This window comes from Vulpes vulpes, chromosome 4, assembly GCF_048418805.1.
Source record: "Vulpes vulpes isolate BD-2025 chromosome 4, VulVul3, whole genome shotgun sequence".
Taxonomy (NCBI): Eukaryota; Metazoa; Chordata; class Mammalia; order Carnivora; family Canidae; genus Vulpes; species Vulpes vulpes.
Window position 1 is genome coordinate 993,031 of NC_132783.1, and position 21,505 is coordinate 1,014,535.

Here is a 21,505-nt window from a genome sequence, read left to right on the forward strand (position 1 = left end):
GATCAAGGGATCAAGTCCCATGTCGGGCTCCCTGCGTGGAGCCTTCTTCTCCCTCCTCCTGTGTCTCTGCGTCTCTCATTCTCTCTCTCTCTATCATGAATAAATAATAAAATCTTTTTTTTTCTTTAAAGAAAGTTCCCCAAAGCAGCTGAGCCCAATATTAATGTATCAAGTATTAAGTGACTTTACCAATTTCAATAAATGCTAACACTGATATAATCCTATAATAAATTACTAGCCAGTGGATAACTGAACAAATAGGGTAGCTTAGGAATTCACTATTAAGACAAGAGGAAGCCCACAGAAAGGACAGTGATAAAAATCTGTTTCATTCATTTATAGAAAAGACAAATTTCAATCAATTCTGCAAAGAATTTTTAGCTTTAATCCAGTCAGTTTTCCTAATCTTCCCAGCGACTGGAAACAGGTTAGGAGTGGGACATTTGGAATGCACATGAGGAGTTCTGCTTTTAACCAACACCATTAAGAGCTTGGGAAAAAGATAAACTCCAAATCACCAAAGAACACTCTTTCCTTAAAATGTTTTCAAAATAAACAGGAGATCGATTTCAGAACAATGTACAACCAGAGATAAGTTAAAACCTCTAGGAAAAGGGACAACTGGGATAACTCCTGAAAGTGTACAATCAAGATCCAGGAGGACTGATTTGTTTCCCACTCCCTGGTAAAAGAAAATGTGGGATGGCAGGGCCTGACACTTCACCATTTTATCTGAAACTATGAAACAGAAACAACTGTGCAAAGCACAAGATTCAAATGAAAAAAAAAAAAAAAACCCAAATGTACAATCTAAAAAATATGCAATTGACGTTTAATAATCTGAGGATTAAGTAACAAACAAAAAAGATCTTTTACTTGCCTAGGTTCATTTCCTCTGAATTCTTCTATGATTTAAAAATAATCTATCGCACTTATTGATTTAGAACCATCGGATTTTACTTCAGGAAAATCTAGTATCTTTCAAAAAGTTATAATTTTAATGTTAGCACAAAAATTACTTCCTAACATTTCATTTTTTAAAAACTTTTCCGCAGCCAAAGGTTCCTATTTTTGAATTACAGTACTGCAAGGCACATATAGAACACACCTCCTTCAAAACACACAGAAGATATACTCCCTGAAATAGAATTTGAAAATCCTTAAACAATTAGAAATACTACAAAGTTAGCAATTTTTAGGTAAAAACGTTGTTCCTACAGGATCATGCACCTTTCTTAAAATCAGTTCAGCATATATGTATAAATAATCCTTTTTTAAAACATTTGTACTTGAAACGCAGATACAATGATGCTGAAGACAGCACTAAACAAAAACCTGAAAAGTACTATAGCTTGATAAATTCTGTTATTGCCTTCATTAGAGACTGTATTCTCTTTAGCATTTTAAAAGATTTGAATTTAATAATGGGCTACTATGCAAGAAATAAAGGATTTTTTTTTCTTCTTAAGCAATATTTCCATAATTTCTAAGCATCAATTCTTTTATAAAAGATGCTAAGTATATTTTTTGTTTAATAAAACTGAGAATGAGACCATTTAAATGTCTCTGCTAAATTTAATGCAGCTTAATTAGGGACCAGGTACATATTTTCCTCTGAAAATTTTTGGTCAAGCATCTCAAACCGTAAGAGCAAGTGGAATTTTAAGAGGTAGTTTTTTTTTTTTTTTCCCATGATGCATTTGTTAATAAATGTATTGTCAGGAAAATAAAAACAAGCACTGAATGTCTTTTCTTAAAGTATAAAGGGCCTAATGAAAAGAAAAATTAAAGATAGGTATGATATTTGCTACAGTCTGACATTTTAACAGTCATAGTATTAGATGTTTTGTGACCAGTGCATTTTGGATTTTTCAGGATCAAAATACGAGTCTGCCAACTGTATTAAATCCTCCTCCACCCCCTCCACCAGTTGGTCCACAGCTTCCTGGTGGGTCATTGTCATCAAATCCATTGGGCCGAAATGAACAGGAGGCAGATGCAGCTTGAAGGGCCCGGGCTCGAGCATTCAACTCTTGTTCCTAAAATTAAAAAGAATTTTTATACAATTAAAACCCTAAATACAATGGATGACTATATCATCTATATAAATATTTTAAAACTGACTTAACCCTTAATAAGCATCCCTCAAATCTCCGTAATCTAAAAAATACTGACTATACTAATCCTTACCGATCTTACTAAAGTGCATAATCACAGATGGAACAGGTAAGATAGAGTGCAAAATCCTGGTGCAACTACACTGAATAACAGATCTTACAGGCCGCTCTGTTTCAACTCTCAGTTTGCAGATGAGAACCCTGAAGCTCCACATCCTAAAATTCCTCTACAGAAATATTATTGTGAATACTCACAGACACACATAGGAATAGATTTTCTTTCTAATACACAGAATGCAGAATTTAAAGTCTATGACGATGGATTATCTACTCTATCAGGTGGGAATATTGTGTAAGTGGGTGATATAGTAAAAGGTATCAATAATGAAAGAAGGCTGAATGTTGCCTACCCTTTCCTTAGAAACTTCTCAATAAATACAAGTAAGATTTCAATAACATTGCTAAGGAAAATGGAGCCTATCTCCTTACTGTATTACTTGTAACTCTTCCCCACCAGATTATCAGAACTTTTGTATCAGGAACCAGTCATATTTGTCTATGTGCCAGACACATATTAGGTGCTCAATAAATATTAATAATCTTAGATTAGAACACTATCAGCTATTAGCTTCAGGAGGAGCAACTGTAAATAAATAATGGCAAATTCATTTGGCAAGGTGTCAAATTGGCATTCTAAAACTGGTACAATCACGTTGGAAGAAAATACAAAATACTCGAGCATATGCTCATTTTTCTGGGAAAGGCTCTATAACTTTCAAATGAAGTCAGTGTCAATTAGGTCTAAAAGCTACTTTTAACTTGTTAGGCGTCATCATCCTGAAGAACTTTAAAAATACCCTTAACAGTAATCATAAAAACTATACTATTTCAAAGGTTCAACTAAAAAGAACAGTTATTTTGTTCCACCTGACAAGGTAGTGTTATTTTATAATTTCTAACTAAATATTTTTAGCTAACTATTCTCTTCTCTTCACAAGATGCTCAATTTTTACTATGGAGTAAAAAAGCAGGCCTGCTTGGACATCTATTTTTCTCACATTATAAACACCTTATTTCTCAGTAACATACAGCGACAGCTGTGCAATTGCCCATACAAAAAAATGATCAAGAATCACTTATTTTTATAGCTGAATGTGACCTTAGATAAGAAATCCTTGTAACAGAATGGCCTAATTAACCAGTCTTGGGCAGGGCTTAGAGAAGCTTTTAAAACTTAATTTGCAAGATATTTCTCAAAAAATTTTTAAAAATTTATTGTGCAGGTTCTTTTGTATAGTTTCTTTAAAGACACAATCTATGTTTTAATCTGTAAAATTAAGAATTAAAACAGAAAATAAAATTTTTAGTTTTACAGATAGAAGATAAAAGCTATAGGTATGAATGTAAGAAATAGACACTAAAATAAGAAACAAAATTCTCATTGCTCTAGTTCTTTGATCTATTAAACTATCCAAACAAGCAATGAAAATATGACTCTGTACCTAAGATCTCATTTCAGGTATAAATCATATTCTCTAATGAAATAAATAAAACTGAATATGCAAGGTAGAGTTCAAGAAGTTCTGCTCCCAAAAGATATGGCAAATTTTGTTATAAAGTAATTCCCCTGAGAAGGAGTGTTAAAGGACACACAATACAAAATTAACCCCACTGCTTCTGAGACTCGTGAAAACTGTATTGTACTTTAAGAGAGGGCTTCCCAAGAAAGGAATATTCTTTCTTTGCTTTTCATCTACTTAAATAAATATATGGTGACAGACAGAAATGTCTGATATCCTATTTTCAGAAGATAAGCTTAATGGACTGAAGCAGGGAAGACTGCTTTTTGCTTGACTTCTTTTAATATAGATGAGAGCATTGTGTATAATGTCAAAATTATGATTCTCATCGTGTATATAATTTACATGCCCAATTAATATCAAATATTAAAATTAATTATTTCAGTGGTGGACTTATAGGCCTGGTTGTTGTTGCTTTGGGACAAATAACTTGAGAATTTTTAGATTAGATCTCTTATTCAAGGATATACGTTAACATTAAATTAATCCATCTTTTATTTTTCTTTAAACAACACATATATCATGTGTACTCTTCTGTATGAACAATAAAGAAAACTATTAAGACATCAAACTACCACCTCCTCCACAGAAACAAAGAAAAGAAACTGAACAAGAAAGGACAAAAGCCCTGTTTGTAGTTGACGTGTGATCTATCTGTACCACCTTTCTCTCACCGGATCCTAACTAAAAGCATAATTTTTGGAGTCCAGACACTAAGATAATAGAGATTCTTCTTATTCTTATGCAAGTTGGACTGAAGTGAAAGAAATAAATGAAGAAAAAAAAATCCCTTCCCAAAATTTACTTGGAGATCCGCATCTGCTCTGCTATCCTATATGTCAGGCTATGATACACAGCAGAAAATGGTTTGGTCACATAGGATTTTTTGTCCACTTTTCAAAACCACCAATCTCACCAACACTAAGAAGAGCAACAGTTTCTTTCCAACACATGTCAATCGAGATGTGATTTTAGTAAAATTTAAAAGTGGAATCCCAGAAGCAGCTTGTTAAAATTATACAAGGTGAACTTCCAAGAATTAAAAAAGAAAGTAGCTACCCTGATATGAACCATGATGGTAAATTCATTTACAGTACTCCTCAGGAGCAAAGGAACTCAAAATGTTCACTCCACACCCCTTACTTTTATTAAGATCTGATTAAATTTTTGCAGTTGTTTTATAGATAAGTATAAAGCTGTATTTTAAAATTAAAGGTGTATTCTTGACACAGCAATCTGTTTTAAAGCATTATTACTATGGAATGAACACAATTTTGAACTAATATCTCAAAAATGTAAAAACAAAAAAAGAACAAAAACACACATATGTGTTCCATGTATTCAATAGTCCCTTAACACGAACTTAAAATACCAGTACAACTCAGATCATGTGAGAACCATCACAATTCAAACCTCAACATAAACCGATTACATTATTGTATTTAAAAAATAATTTAATGTATAAATACATTTAAGTTTTTTAGTAAGAACGGAATATTTATGATAATTTGCTTTAAAAAGGCACTTTGGTAATAAGCTTTACTATCCCATCTTAATACAGGAACATAAATATCTTAATTTAAATTTGGCAATGTATTTTTTACATTAAACAACTTGCCAATCTGAGACTTCAGATGGAATTTAGAACTGTAAATACTGAAAAACTGAATTAACAAAGTACATAATGGTTTCCATTATAGTGACAGGGGGCCTTAAAACAATAATGAAAAGAATGGCTCATCACACTCAGATATTGTATATCTTGTAATGGAGTAAATAGTAAGAAAAAGAAAATCATTTAGAGGTAGGCTGTAATAAAGTAGTTATGGTTATAAGAGCTTTTGGCAATCCAATCACAAATAGAGTAAGTAGTTCCTCATCATTGTAAAACTCACATCTCTCCTCTGGTAAATAGACTATTTAGCCCAATCATCGATACATAAATAATAATCTGCCTATTTCTGCAAGTCAAGTTGTCCTGGACCTTATTTTCTATCTATATCACAGAAAGTTTCTGTTTCAACCTCCTGCCCATATTCCTCCTCTCACCTTCAAGGACCCTGATTAATATCTGGTGCTTATTTAGTATCTAGCAAGAAGGATACAGTTGAATACATCTTATTGCCTTGATCATAAGCCTTCTGAGTGGATGTAAGGATCTTTGCTGGTAAATCATGTTTAATAAATATTGTCTTTAATTTTTTTCTGTAAAATATATTATTTTTGTGTTACTCTAGAATATTGCCATACGCTTTTACCAAGCTGTCATGTATCATTATCTGAATATTTTTTTTTAATTTTTTTTTAATTTATTTATGATAGTCAAAGAGAGAGAGAGAGAGGCAGAGACACAGGCGGAGGGAGAAGCAGGCTCCATGCACCGGGAGCCCGATGTGGGATTCGATCCCGGGTCTCCAGGATCGCGCCCTGGGCCAAAGGCAGGCGCCAAACCACTGTGCCACCCAGGGATCCCTGAATATTTTTAATACAGTAAATTTGAAAACTTTTGAGAAGACTTCCTTTTAAAAAATCAGTACTAGAGTGAACCATTTTTTTTTTTTTCCTTTTACTCTCTCTCTTTCAGCTTTGTGATTTTCAAACACAAAACTTTTAGGACTTACTTATGTAAACTCATAAAATCACTTGGACCACCCAATTAATAACACCTACAATTTCATTACAATTTAGTGTTCGTCGTTATGCTGTTGGCAAGATGGCAGATCTCAGAGAAAAGTACTTGCAGCAAGATCTTTATTAACTTTTAAATAATAAAATCACTAACTCCTTGCAATAAGTATTTTTGTAAGTAAATGCAGCTCATATGAAACCTTTGTTCCATGGCTTTTATTTACTAATTTTTCTATTATTACCTTGATTTTATTGCATGGGTCCTTACAGGATACAAATATCCTTTTTTTTTTTTTTTTACATATTGTACCTTTCAATGCCCTTTATCTTATCCACTTGAATGTTAATAAATGCCCTTAAAATATTTATGAAATAGTCTAAATGGAATAAACAGTAAATTCAGCAGTTGTTTCTCCTGATAGGTGGGACTAAAGAGGAGAGGGAAGATACTTCGTTATTATGTTTCCTATATTTCTGTATGGAATGATTTTATAATCACATCTTTTGTAATTTTTTTTTGTTTTGTTTTTTTACATCTTTTGTAATTAAGAACAAGTGAGATATTTTCTATTGCATCTAACTGCAACTTTTCATAATTAATTCCTAACATTAGAAAGTAAGACAATTTATATAGGCTGAACCCTTTTTACATAAACCCAGACTCCAATTTCAGAATTGCTATTCTGTAAATTCTTTGAAAATGCAGAGGTTGGATTTCAAAATTAGGGCACTCATTTGACCACTGTCAATTGTTTAAATATTTTCTGCAAACGATGAAACCTCTATTTCCAACTTACCTGTAAATACAGTTTATTGTCTTTTGTTATAGCATCCATAAGTTCTTTCTGTAGCGGTGGGTCTCCATTAACCCAGAGTCCACTGGTTGAACTGTTACCACTTAAAGCATTAGTGCTATTCTGTTTTTTATACAAAAGCACATAAGCGGTGTCCTTTGGAAACCTACTCGTAATTTTCTGGACTGACTGAAATGAAGTAAATGTCACTCTGCTGTCATTAAATAAAAACCATTCTTTTGACATTTCCTTAGTTTCTAAATCCTGTTCAATCACTGCATTGGGACTATTTCTCCCTAGTAAATGACTCTGGGAGGACGCTAATGCCAGAGTTTCAGACTGATGGCACATCTGGTATGAAGACTCTGTACCTGTGATGTTTCTGGCATAAGAATAGTAATGCCCACTTTCAGATGATACACCAGAGTGAACGACAACGGAATTTAATAGATACGGCACTAATCTGGAGCAGCAAGCTTCTTCAGTTCCAGAAGGCTTTAATTTTTTAGCTAGGTTCTCACTAATATCAGTGAAGTCAACATCTATAGACCAACTTTCTGACAAAGAAGAGAAAGAAGTAGTTCTTTTAACTGGCAACTCCAAAACCAGTGGCAGTGACACATTGTCTAAAATTTTTCTTCTCACATGATACTTCTGATCATATGAAAATCTCAGGAGAGTAAGAATAAGGTACTCAGGCTCCTCTGTGATTTGCATAGTTTTCTCGGCATTCTGCAAAGAGGCACAGTTTTCACAATAATACTGGTTGTCGCCAGTAAGAATCTCTGGAGCCAAAAAATAATTTAGTAAGTCAGTTACTGAAGGTGTGCTTCCACCTCCTGGCTTCTGAGGTACATCTTTATTAACAAGAATCTTGCTAGATTCATTGTTTTCAGTACAGCAAAATTCATCAGGAGGACTGCCTAACATTCTCTCATTCATAGCTGAGTCACAAATAAAGGCAGCTATTGCTGGTTCTTCTGCAGGACCAGGTGCATTGGCTTGCGTTAGACCACCGTCTTGTGTGTTGGGCGATGATGCTGGATCTTGAAAACACAAGTTTTCAACAGAAGAGGAAGGACAAAAGGCCAGTGAAAGATCTGTAAAGGCTTCTACTTTTTGTGAGGTACTCCTGCAGTTCAAACAACGTATGTGAGTTCGTAGTTTTCCTCCAAACATTGTTTCTATTAAAGTCTTCTCACCATCACTTGTGCAAGGGTTCTCTGTTAGTACAGCTGCCTTACTGGCTACTTCCTGTAAAGAAGTTTCATTGCACCCCAGACTTTCAGAAGGCTTGTGTGAGGACTGAACTTTCAAGATCTTTTCTTCTTCATGTAGCCTGCAGGAGAGTATATCATTATACAGCTGTTTCACTTACATTTCAATGTCATTGCTATTTAAAAATACTGGTGGTTTATACATAAAAATAAAAATATTGGTGGCTTATATGAGTAGCCAAATTACTTTTATCAAATAGAATGCTTAATTTAAAAAATCAAGTTTATCCTCCTTTAATCAAGAGGAATATGGAATAATGTAAGAATGAGGACTAGAAGTTAGGGGCTATCACTATCCTATAGCCTCATACTTTCTCCATACTATTTTATAGCACTTATTACATGATAGTAAGTGATATATGCTCATTAATTATGTTATATTATCTTTGCCTCACATCTCAGACAAGCCTGGTACAAAGAAGTCACCCAACACGTCCTTAGCTGAATCAAAGGAAGATTGCACATGTTAAGTTCAAGTAACCTTACTAGTCATTCATGTAACAGCAGGGAGGCAAAGATCTAGAGAAGAAGATAAAGGTTTTATTAAGTAAGTGGCAAAGAGACAATAAAATATACCAAACTCATCTAGTTACAAAGTGGTCTAAAGGAGCAACTATTAAATTTTTTGGTCTCAGGATACCCTTATACTCTTAAAGTAAATGAAGAAAATTGAGGAACCCAACAGCCTTCATTCATGTGGCTATATCCATCAGTATTTACTATATTCAAAAATTGAGAATAATAGTAATAAAATAATACATCTAAAAACAAAAATAAACCAATTACATGTTAATGTTCATAATATTCATTATGAAGTTATATTTTCTAAAACTAAAACATTTAGTGAGAAGAATGTCATTGTTTTACATTTTGCAAATATTTTAAGTATCTGGCTTAATAGAATACAGCTGGATCCTCATAGCTGCTCTGTGTTTAATATATTGTGGTATGTTTTTCTGGATGAAACATATGAAGAAAATCTGTCTCAATTACATATACACAGATATATAGATAGAAAAGAGAGACCATTGAAAATGTTTTAGGAACCCCTAGGAGGTCTTTGTACCACACTCTGAGAACAGCTGGTCCAAAGTAAGAAAACCAAAAAAGAAGCCAATTAAAAACAAAAGAACACTTAAATATATACAGAAAATGCAAGGTATTTTAAAGGTTAACACTTGAAATATGTTTTTAAAGGCAAAAACAATATGCTATAGAAATAATCTGTTATGAAAGAAAACAAATCATAACTTTCAAAATACTTTTTACCTGTCTAGTAGAAACCTGAGGTATTCAGAGCAGTCTTGCTGTGATCTGGGGGTAAACCATGGAGGTCTGGAAGCCTCAAAGAACACCCGAGGGGCATATGCTTCTCTCTTGATATCAGTACAGAAAATATAAGGAAGTGATTCTCACACTATGAATTAAATAACCGAAATCTTAATATCCAATATTTAATAAAGAGAACTTAAAATTACATTGCGTTTAACCCTACTACAAAGTGCCAAAAATGATGCAGATAAAATTAGAAATAAATTTAGGTAATCTTCAGTTATAACTTCTCATTATGCAGATAAGAATTAACAACTAGAGAAACATGTGACATACCCAAGGTCATACAGATAAATTAGTGCCAGAGGGAGTCACACTAGAACCCAGGTCTCTCGAACACTTAATATCATATTACTGGCACTATCCCTCTAGGACAGTCATGTGCTTGCATCCATAATTTTTTGAAAAACAAAATCTGAAAAAGACATGTTAGTGAATATATATTTTGGATAAAGTAATACGGGGAGTACTCTATAGGGCCATGCATACCTACTTTAGGTGAAAATTTCTTTGACTAGGTACATAGTCCATAAATGCACAGAATGTAAGTGTATCATTAGGGTCCTTGCTGATTTTACCTTTTTGGTATGGAAGAGGCTTAGTGAAGTGGTTGCTCATTGATTTTGAAGCAATCTTGGTTTGAATCCTAGATTTTGTGACAACAAAAAGGAACTGAGAAGGCATCTGAAAAGATGTGATTATAACTTGAAAATTTGGAATTCTCCTGACATTTTGAATATTTGTGGTATGTAACAGAATCCTTAGTTAAGAAAAATTTCATCAAGAGAGGTGTTGATAGAATTTTGAAGGAAGGCACTTTAGGATACTGGTTGATCATGAGCTCTAGAGTCATTTGGTTCACACTCCAATTTGCCATTTGTTTGTATGACCATGAAAAGTAGGTAACATAAACCCAGTTTCTTCAATATGTAAAATGGGGGATACTATACCTTATTACACATAAATTGTTTTTGAGGATTAATAATACATGTAAACAGCACCAAAGCTAGGCCAGTTTTAATCCTCAATAAACGTTAGCTTTCTCAATTATAAGAAAAACGTCTTCTCAATTATATAGGGAAATCTACCTACCTAAAACAATCCTTGTTGGCTTGCTATCAGAGAGGGTCTCAACTGTGACAACTTTCATTATGTTCTCTTGTGAATTCCTTTCTTTTCTTGGGAGCATGGAACCCTCCTATAATTTTTTTCTAACAGCTCTGATTTAATAAGGTAATATCTCTATATAATGTATTTATATCTACTTATACACACAGATACATATATAGAGACTATATGGTAAATATGGACTAGTGATAAAGCAAGAACGGATGTCAATTTACTAGAAAATTAACGTTTGCCAGTAGGAGGGAAGAGATTTCATCTCCCTTGGTCCTGAGGTGTTTATTTTGTGAACACATTTCCCTCAGAAAGAGAAAAATAAAATTAATCTCTTTGAGTATATTACTACTCATAGGCCATCACTCATATGTTAGTTTAGTTTTTTTCCACTTAAGAAGTTATACTTGATCTATTTCACAGCTCATAGACAGGAAACAAGGCATTCTTATCAACTCAATCCCACCAATCCTAAAACTACCTTTTCTGAACTTTAGAACTCTGTAAATGTAAGACAATCAGAAAACCTGAAAACAGTATATATTATTTATAAATGATATATATATTATTCATATGTATTGCTCAAAACTTAGAGTTCCTTGAGCATAAGGATTCCTCTCCCCTTTGAATACTTATCAGACTCCATATTGTGTTTCTCAATAAATGTCTCTTGAATGAATGTTTACTATGTGTGACTTTCTTGCCAGTAGCAGAAATTCATTTCCTTGGATGAATTTATGGACATAAAAGATCATCATAAAATTTTAAGCCCTAGAAAATACAAAGTTGTTTATCCATTACATTCTAGAGCTTAAAATTTTGGTCATAAAGAGAGGGTGTTTATACTAGAAACAGGAAAAAAAAGAAGCCAATGTGCCACAAAATTACTTATTACTGTGAAAAATCTATCAATTTCATATTTATAAACTATTAAAGACTTCTTCATGAAGAAGCTTATTTACTGGATAGAAAGTCAGATTTCATCTATAATTAGAACAAACGATTAGCATAATGTTCATCTATAAGAATGGAAAACAGGAGGAAGAAATAAAAAACTTAGACCATATCCTGATCTTAGGCAGGATCTCTTTAGTATATCTAAGTGAATCTGTTGTACTGTGTCAAATATAATTATTTAAAACAGATTCACCAAGTTTGGTATAATGTGAAGTTTAAACAGTAGTGTCCATGAAGTTAACATGTACATACCATTCACTCACCTGTGTATGAGCCAAAAAGGCAAAAAGATGCTGTAATTTTTTCATTAATGAATTGCACCCATTTAGATTTAAAGATAATACTTGTCTCCTGAAACTGAAAAAAAGCATAGTGATTTTTGTATACATGTACATACATATACATGTACATTTTTCACTTCATTTTATTGTTTTAAAGATTTTATTTATTTATTCATGAGAGACACAGAGAAGCAAAGACACAGAAGGGGAAGCAGGCTCCCCACAGGGAGCCCGATGTGGGACTCCATCCCCGGACCCTGGGATCACAACCTGAGCCAAAGGCAGACGCTCAAGTACTGAGCCACCCAGGCGTCCTTAGATAAAATCTTATAACTATAAAGGAATGATCTGAAATAATGCACACAAAACTGTTAACAAGTTACTTTTAGGAATGGAAATGTCTGATTAAAAAAACAATTTTATGTCTGAGTTTTTATTTTATATACTTCTAAATTTATTTTTTTTAAACCACAAAGAATTCGCATATTACCAAAGAAATAAAATATGCTATGTGCCTATTCTTAGGTAGTATCATTGGCTTAATCAATAAGATGGTTCTTTGAATTGCTGTTGCTAGTTACAATTGCTTTGGGTCTCTTCTTTCACTATCATCTGTAAAATGAGATAGCTGAACTAGATGACCTCTGGTGGTGAGATATAGATTTGAATTTAGTTTCATGCTTAGTATTACTTGTATCTAAGTGTACACATTTAAAAAAAATTAAAATTCTCAAATATAGGGGCAGCCTGGGTGGCTCAGTGGTTTGGCACTGCCTTTGGCCCAGGACATGATCCTGGAGACCCGGGATCGAGTCCCACGTCGGGCTCCCGGTGCATGGAGCCTGCTTCTCCCTCTGCCTGTGTCTCTGCCTCTCTCTCTCTCTCTGTGACTATCATAAATAAATAATTAAAAAAAAAAAATTAAAAAAAAAATAAAAGTAACAAAGAAGTTATCAATCTGATAAACAGTAAAATATCTACAAGTAGAAAAAACTAAACATAAATCCCTTAAAAGATATATAGGTAAAAAAAAAACCATACTCTTATAAAATAATAAATTAGTACTTGAGGACACTTAAATTCTTTCAAATAAGTTCACTTTTTAATAAATATCAAGCCAGAATAATTAAAAAAGATTATCAATGCAATATATATATATTATACATATATTATATATAATATATATAATAAGTAGAATTTATATAAGTTAACATCTTAACAGTTCCTAAGCACTTTTATTTCTTAATAAGACAATTATATAAAAATATTATTTCTACATTAATAAAAAATTAATGTGAAGACAATCTCACCAGGTTATATTTCATCAGTATGCATCAATCTCTACAGTTAAAAAAAAAAGGTTCAAATTTAAACTTACTCTGTAGCCATAAATAATGCTTGTATAACACTGTTCATATAACATGTGTTTCCTAGATTAATAAGACCAGTTTTCCCCGTTTCAGATTTTCCAGAAAGTCTAGACAAGCAAGAGGCCAAAGAATTGGATTGAGAAGTCCAGGCACTTTGATTGAGAATCAATTTAATCTTCTCTTCACTGGGCTTAGGGAAATCCTGCACATCATCAAGAGGAGAAATAGGTTAAAAATATAAACTATTTTTTTAATTAAATTAACACCATAAAGAAGATTCCTCCACTGACATTTAACCTTTCTTTTCTTCTACTTAGTTTTGGAATCACCCCTAGTACTTGACCAGTCATCAGAAAAGTTACATTATATTACATGGCAAAAATAATTATCTCCTAAAAAATAAATATGCCCTAAAAGTATAGTTTATCAAATTGAGAAATATTCAAGAACCAGGAATTCAAGTCACATTTGAGCTATTTGTTTCCAATTTGCCAGTAAAACGTTTCGAAATAAATCTTTGACATCAGAGAGTGTACTGCAGTGCAGTTACTCAAAGGCAGTAGAATAAGGACTTAAATTATCATACAATTGATTAACTTAAACAATTTGCTTTCAAATTTTCTAGTGAAAGTAAAAAAATTTCCTCTTCATTCGCTACTAATATTTACTCAACATTAACCCTTAGAAAAAAAAAGCTCAAAGTAATCAGAGGATGAAAAATGAAAGCACCTAAGTACAAAAATAGCTTTAACTTCGAAAAATAAAACTCAATCTTGTGTTTAACAGTATAGAAAATTATTAGAAGACACAGATTCTTTTATCTGCTCTGTGACATTTGAAATACAATTTTAAATCTAAGTGATTTCAAGCATGAATGGAGAATAATGAAAGTAACATTGTTAAGCCTTTTTTTTAGACTGCTATTACCATCTGGTACTTAGACCTTAGAAAAGCATTTTCTGAAGGAATTTTAATCTCTTATTTTTCTTGTTGTTGTTGACAACTAATAGAAGAGTGTTGCCCTTGGACTGAGTGAAAACCCTGCTTATTCTGAGCCTATTTCATTACCAGAATTCTCAGGATGTAAAGCACTGAAAAATGGCAATTAACAGCAAGAAGTTTCATCTGTGGACTGTAGGAAGAGATTAACATTACTATTAAATCCATGATAAAAAGCTCCTACACATAAAACCATTCACTTCTGAAGTGTCAAAGTGTCATACTAGTGGTATACATTAATTGCTCAACAGTCTTGTGTTTTGGGTTCGACCAAAATCAGTTTAATTTAGCTAGCTATATAGAAAAAAGAATAAGCTCTGTATTCATTTCAGATACAGAAGTAATAAAGATGAGACTTTTTCAGATCTCAAAAAGGAACACTATTAATAGAACTGATTTCTAATAACTCCTGATTAGGTTTGCCTGAGGCAAATTCTCCAATTCTTTTGTGACACCTTGATTACTCAGTAAGTTTAAGAGAAAAGTGTGTATGTTGTGATCCATCCTTTGAGACAAACAGAACCAGTGCCTTCTTAGATCTAATATCTATATAAAGTTGAAAAACAGGGTAAGTTCACAAAGAACTCAAGATTCTACAAAATATGGAAATTCATGAACAGTCTATAGCAAAAATGGAATAGAAACTGGTAAGGAAACAAAGTCAAGTATTTTATTAAACTGCCTTTTCTTGATTCTAAGATGTTCCTAAATATTTTAACACTTCTGATACTGGGATACGATGGTGATGTATGTATTCACTTAATGTAGCATTTCTTTTTAAACATATTTCCCCACAAGCTGTTATAAATCTGAAGATATGCCTTATAACTGATGGCACTGTAGAACTTAAGAAATATGGTTAATAATTTAGGTTATAGCAAGTAAGAGATTACTCCCTAAACATTAATGAATCATGATTCCAATTAAATTTTTCAAATAACAAGCATATTAGCATAGAATAGTAAATTGAACACCTAGGTATAGAAATGTTTCATTACATTCATCACATCATGGTCCGTGGCTGTAGAGATACTGGTCCAACTATCATCATACCTTTATTGCTTCCAAAATAGGTTCATAGAGATCTGGAAATCCAGAATAATGATACATCATACAGTGTATCAATTCTGTTAACTGCACTAAGAAGGCTGTACTGGAAGGCAGACCATCACTTTTGAAGGAGTGAACCAAATTAACTACATGAGGAACAATCTGAAGAGAAAAAAGACAAACATTTCTCAATGTATACAAATTGGCAACAAATTCTCTAGCCTACAAATGGAATGCAAATGTTACATGATCAGCAAGTACCTTTCTGTATGTTTAGTCACAGTCTTTTTCTAAAAGAGTTAGGAGTTAAAACTTCTAGGATATCATAGTAAGTCGATTTCAATGTCATATAAAATTTTAATTCCTCCTCTCTCCTCATCCTTACACTCCATCTAAAACACAAACTAAGATGCAAAATAGAAGTCTTAGTCATTTCTGCCACTCTAAAAAAATGATTTAAGTTGAAAAATGTTAGGACTATTATATCAGATTGTTCAACAGGAACAAACTTTAAAAAAGATAAACCTAGATTTAGCTTAAGAGCTCCATCTAGTGTGAGTTTTAGATTTTTCACTTGAAAAGAAACTACATACTTTGCACATTCAAGTCCACTTCAAGAAAGTAACTAAAGTAACTAAAATTACAGCTCAGACTATAGGATCACGTTCTTTTTGATAATTATAGGGAAGATGTCTTATGTTAGTGTGGTTATCCTTACTAATGATTCCAATTCCCCACCTCCAAAGAGAGATGGTTCTATAAACAAAGGGAATCAGAAATTTCTATTATTTTTAAGACACTGGAGTTAAAAATAAAAGGGAAATCTAAAATGTTCATTGTTCAAAATCAGGCAGAAAACTTAGTATTGATAATAAGCACAACAGTGTCCCTTCATTATAAAATTAGATTAAAGTTGGGATGTCTGGGTGGGCTCAGTAGTTGAGTGTTTTGGCTTAGGTCGTGATCCCAGGGTCCTGGGATTGAGTCCTACATCGGGCTCCCCGCAGTGAGCCTGCTTCTCCCTCTGCCTGTGTCTCTGCCTCTCTCTCTGTCTCGCATGAATAAATAAATAAAATCTTTAAAAAAAATTAGACTAAAGTCAATGCAGAGTCATCACAAATTCAAGAGATTAACAAGATAAACTCTGTTTTGCAGAATTGGTTCATGCCATTAATACAGTGGTATCCTTGTTCCCACTAACCATTAATCATAATCTAATAATATACATTTACACTTCATATGTAAAAGGCCTGCAATATAATATTATGTTCTATTTGTAGAACATTTAGTTTTGGTTGCTAACTTGTGATAAAAATGAAGTTATTACTCTATGGTCTTATCACCAAACGGCAATAACAACAATTATAGAAACATCACAATCAACTCCCTTTCCTTCCTCCTAGAAAGAACAATCATATTCTTAAATTAACACTGCTATTTTGCTCTGATTCTATGCTTCAGGCCTTAAGGTCACATTTTAGCTTCTGCACTACCTTCTTTAATGTTACCTCCATCAAAGGTATTAATTTGATCATGAAACCATTGGTTCCTAATCAGTTCACCCTACTGCTTTCATCTTTCCATTTCTAAGCAAAGCTGAATTATAATTTTGCCCATAAGGCCATATTTACCAGATACCTTTCTTGCTAAAATAATCAGAAATGCAAAGTTATTCTGTTTCTTCACAGGTGAAAAGAGAAATGGAAGAGAAGAGAAAATAATTTTTAAAAATGATTACTTAATTGACAATTCAAAATCTTCCAAAAGCTTCCCTAGCATAGATTTGGTCTTTGCATTAGGTAATAATAGAGCTGTCTAGTACTGTATCTCATGTGGTCAAAATTAACACTGACATAGAAATGACACTAAGTTCTTCACGGATATATAGATATTATGTCCAAGAGGCTATAATTACCTTCTAAATGTTTGAAAGTTTCTTTTTTTTTTTTTTGGAAAAAGCAAATCTAAATATTTGTAGACATTCCTGTAATACTCATTAAACTTAAGTTACTATTTGAGAAAATGTGTATAACTTATCAGAAACTTTGATATTTTTCCTTTGTTTATTTATTTATTTATTTATTTTTTTAAAATTTATTTATGATAGTCACAGAGAGAGAGAGAGAGAGAGGCAGAGACACAGGCAGAGGGAGAAGCGGGCTCCATGCACCGGGAGCCCGACATGGGATTCGATCCCGGGTCTCCAGGATCGCGCCCTGGGCTAAAGGCAGGCGCTAAACCGCTGCGCCACCCAGGGATCCCTTTCCTTTGTTTAAAATAAATTTCTTTCCACTTATAAAAAGCATATGAAAAGCGATTTTGTCTATAATAACACTCACTGTAACATCAATCTTGGTTTGCTCTAAAATGCTGTAAGCATATAATGAATAACGATGTTGGTGATTCCAAATTGCTGCTCATACTTAACAACGTCTAAGCCTGAGTCCTTCACTGAGTGAGAGTTATTGTTGACTTAACTACCGCGTGACCAGTGCAGTACTAGATGCCCACGTTCATTTAGTTGAGTAGCCAGTCAGGCTATGCACAGTAGGTAGGGAATGATTAGATTTTAGTTTTTAGAATTTACTAAACCAGATGACAATTTTCAATTTCAGATCTAACTAATCCTTAAATAAATGATTTCATATCAATATTTCAATAAGAAAATATTTCAAAGTCAACCATTTTTATTCTAACTTTTTCAGAAAAAAAACAATATAACATATGGAGATATCTTCTTTTAAAAAACTGTGAGCAAAGAAAGAGATTTAGAGTAAATGACTCTAATCAGAAAAATGATTAATCAGAGATTAAGAAATGTCCTCAGTATGAAGAACAATAAACATTAGAATGGATGAGTAAGTTATATTAGAGAATCTCCTTCCTAGAAATTCTGATTATAACCCTTTTCTCAAATGGCCTATACATGATTGTGCCTGAAGACAGACACAAATAACTGATGTTCTTTATTTACCTCGTTAGACGTGGCTGCTACACGTGCTATCTCAGCTCAAGTTTTGAGTTCTGTGTAACAGATATTACTGGCTAATGGTCAAGATCACCAATTACGCAATTAACGGTAGAAATTCTCAGAATACTTCATTCTAAGTGACAATATATAATTACTTGTTGACAAGGATTACTTTCTACAAAGACTGCAGACTTTCCTTCAGTGGCAGTGAGGCACTGAGGAGCCTACGTATGTATATGGTTTTTGAAACTAGTTATATTTCTGGCAAATAATCAACAACTAGAATTCAGCCCTTCTTCATCAATCTCCCTTGAATTTGCTTGTATGGGGTCAGCATTCCCAAGATATTTATATCGTGGGTGTAATGAGGTTCTAGTCCTGTAAAACTGAGGATCAGACCCTGGAGGAAGCAAATAATGACATAAAGAACTGCTTTCCTGTGATGCACGAGATAGATAAATGGGCAGATTCTCAAAATAACATTTTGTCATTTCTGCTTGTAATGAATGATAATCAAAAGAACTGAAATCAAATCAAATCAAAATCAGTGATGTAGCTCATTAAAAGTGGTAGGGTTCTGAATATATTTTAAAGGTGGAATAAAAAAAATAAAGGTGGAATCAACAGGATTTGTAGGCTATGAGTTGGGACAGATGAAGCATTAATACTGGGGCTACAAAACTACTTGCTATTTCCACGTTTCTGAAATTCTAAAGCATTTTTCTTCTACATTGTTCACATGTGCAACAGATAACCATCAGTGACGCTAACGTGTGACATCTCTCATGTAGAGCAATAACTTTCAATTGCTGAGTGGTTGCAAGCGGAACAGTTTTGGGGAGACTCAAAATATTCTGAAAATATACTCTTTGGAGGGAAACCCTATCACCTCAGTTTTCTAAGAAATCATAAAGTTATAAGAAAAGAGATTCAGGACTAACCTAAAATCTTTTCACTATATACAAATGTGACTCCATATTAAACTAAAATTTTAACACAAAGGTTTTCAGGGTAGAAAGCTTGTGCCCTAACTTACCAGATGAAACGCCTCTGGAGAATGCTGAAAACTGAGCAGCATGTGAGAAAGAACTGCAAGAGCACCAGGTCTCACAAGAGGAAACCAAAGTCGATTAAAAACCTTCAAAAAAGACAAGACATCCACATTAAGAGTTTGTAGGGGAAACATAAATCCAATCAGTGATTACTTTCCTTGGACCAAAAATATTATGTGACTATCTGAAGTCACGGATTATGTGACTTACTGAAAAGTTTTATCATAACATGTTATTAAACTTAGGGAAAGAAAAAAAAAAAAAACTTTGGGAAAGAAAGTTGGGGAATAACAACATGAGAGATCAAGTGGCCTAAACAACTCTCAAAACCCCTTTATCAAATAAAAACCCATCAAACCTTGCTTACAAAGTGATTGTTCATTGGCCCACACTTCATTTGATTCACTTAACACTGATTGAGAACCTACTATTGCTTGGCATTGTTCTGGGCAGAGGATAGAAGCAGATTAAAAAAAAAAAAATCTCTGACTTGATAGGGCTTACTGTCTCCAGGGTGGGTAGACAATGAAAAGCAATATGGAGAGAAGTACTATGAAAACAGGGTACAAAGAAAAGGGGCTGCTGAGTAGCAAAGGGGTCTGCTATTAATTAGGGTATTCAAAAAACGTGTCATATAAAAGGTGACATCTGACTATAAAAAAAATGGAAGGAAATAAAAGTAAGCCTGGCAGATATCTAAGAGAACAGAATATGGAGTTCATGGGCAAATAATGAGTAAGAAATATATACCTGGCAGTCATTAACTTAGAAACTTATTTAAAGAAGTGGACACATATGCTGTGAGTATGGATTGAGTAGAAAATGGCTCAAAAATGAAACTCTAAAGCTCTCTAAAGTTAGATCCGCTAAGAGAAACTAAGGTGCCAGGGAACTAGGACAAAAACCAAGAGAAGTAGGACAAAAAGTAAGTGAGGCAAGTGTTTCAAGAGGCATTGATCAACTGTGTCAAATGCTGCTGATAGGTCAAATGAGAGGAGGCCTGCGAAATAACTCTGGAGTTCAGCAACACTGGAAAGCTCTGGTATCAAAGACAGTTTTAGTAGAAAAATGGTGGTAAAACCTTGATTAGTTGGATTTAAGAGGTAATGGGAGGGATATGCTTTCATATTAGATACTAAAAAATAGCAAAATTATTTTAATTACCGACACTAAATACCATTTTACTAAAATTCTATTTTAAAATTATTATTCAAAACCAAGAATATATTCAACATTAGATTCTTTATTAGGGGACTACCCAAAGATAAAAAGATTAAGACCATTCATTCTAAGAGATTTTTATACTCCCACTTACCAGTTCTATTTTCAGTAAAGTAACATCTATCAAAATAGTAAACTTCTGGACAGCTGCCAGTCCTTTTAGGAGTGCAATCACCCACGTATCCACATGCTGAGCCAAGGGCCAGGAGAGCCAGTCAATCATTCTGAAAATTGAAAACCAAAACTATCAGTCTTGAAAATATTTTCAACATTTTTTAGTGGGGAATAACAAGAGTTATAATAGAGAACCACTCTCTGTGACTCCATCTTTACTGAGCTTGCTTGAGGAAAAGCCCTGTTCAAGATGCAGAACTGAGTATAACAGATGCTTGAACTCAAAGAGTTTCCAATCTTGTAAGCCGATATTTTCTTACATAAGATATTACAAGAAACAGAATTTCTGATAACGTTGTCATTCCCCATAAATGCGGTTTTAATTTGATGCTACATAGTGGTATCTAGAATTCATTAGGCAAATTTACTCTAAAAAGGGCAGTTCAAATATAGCTATTAGAAACAAAATGGTGACTGCAGTCTAAATATGAAATGCACTGTTAAAAAAGACTATATTTTGAATTGTGAAATAGGTCTTTTCTCCCTTTCAATATCCTACTACACCAAGACAAAAAAAGGATGCTTTAAATAGATCAAGGGGCACTTGATTTATAAATACTCTAAACGGCCTCATATTGAATTA

The 21,505-nt window shown here is 33.3% G+C and overlaps 1 protein-coding gene across 1 annotated transcript in view; it reads right to left on the reverse strand.

The window, feature by feature from the left end:
* Positions 1–322: 322 nt before the first annotated feature.
* The window catches only part of USP38 (ubiquitin specific peptidase 38), a 29,667-nt gene continuing 8,484 nt past the window's right edge, over positions 323–21,505 (reverse strand). The window contains exons 3-10 of the mRNA XM_025988304.2: positions 20,843–20,972; positions 19,512–19,613; positions 15,508–15,666; positions 13,464–13,657; positions 12,068–12,161; positions 9,666–9,772; positions 7,123–8,458; positions 323–2,039 (exon numbers count right to left, since the gene is read on the reverse strand). Of these exons, the coding sequence (XP_025844089.2) occupies positions 1,878–2,039; positions 7,123–8,458; positions 9,666–9,772; positions 12,068–12,161; positions 13,464–13,657; positions 15,508–15,666; positions 19,512–19,613; positions 20,843–20,972 (2,284 nt within the window). The 3' untranslated portion in view covers positions 323–1,877. The remainder of the gene's footprint in view (positions 2,040–7,122; positions 8,459–9,665; positions 9,773–12,067; positions 12,162–13,463; positions 13,658–15,507; positions 15,667–19,511; positions 19,614–20,842; positions 20,973–21,505) is intronic.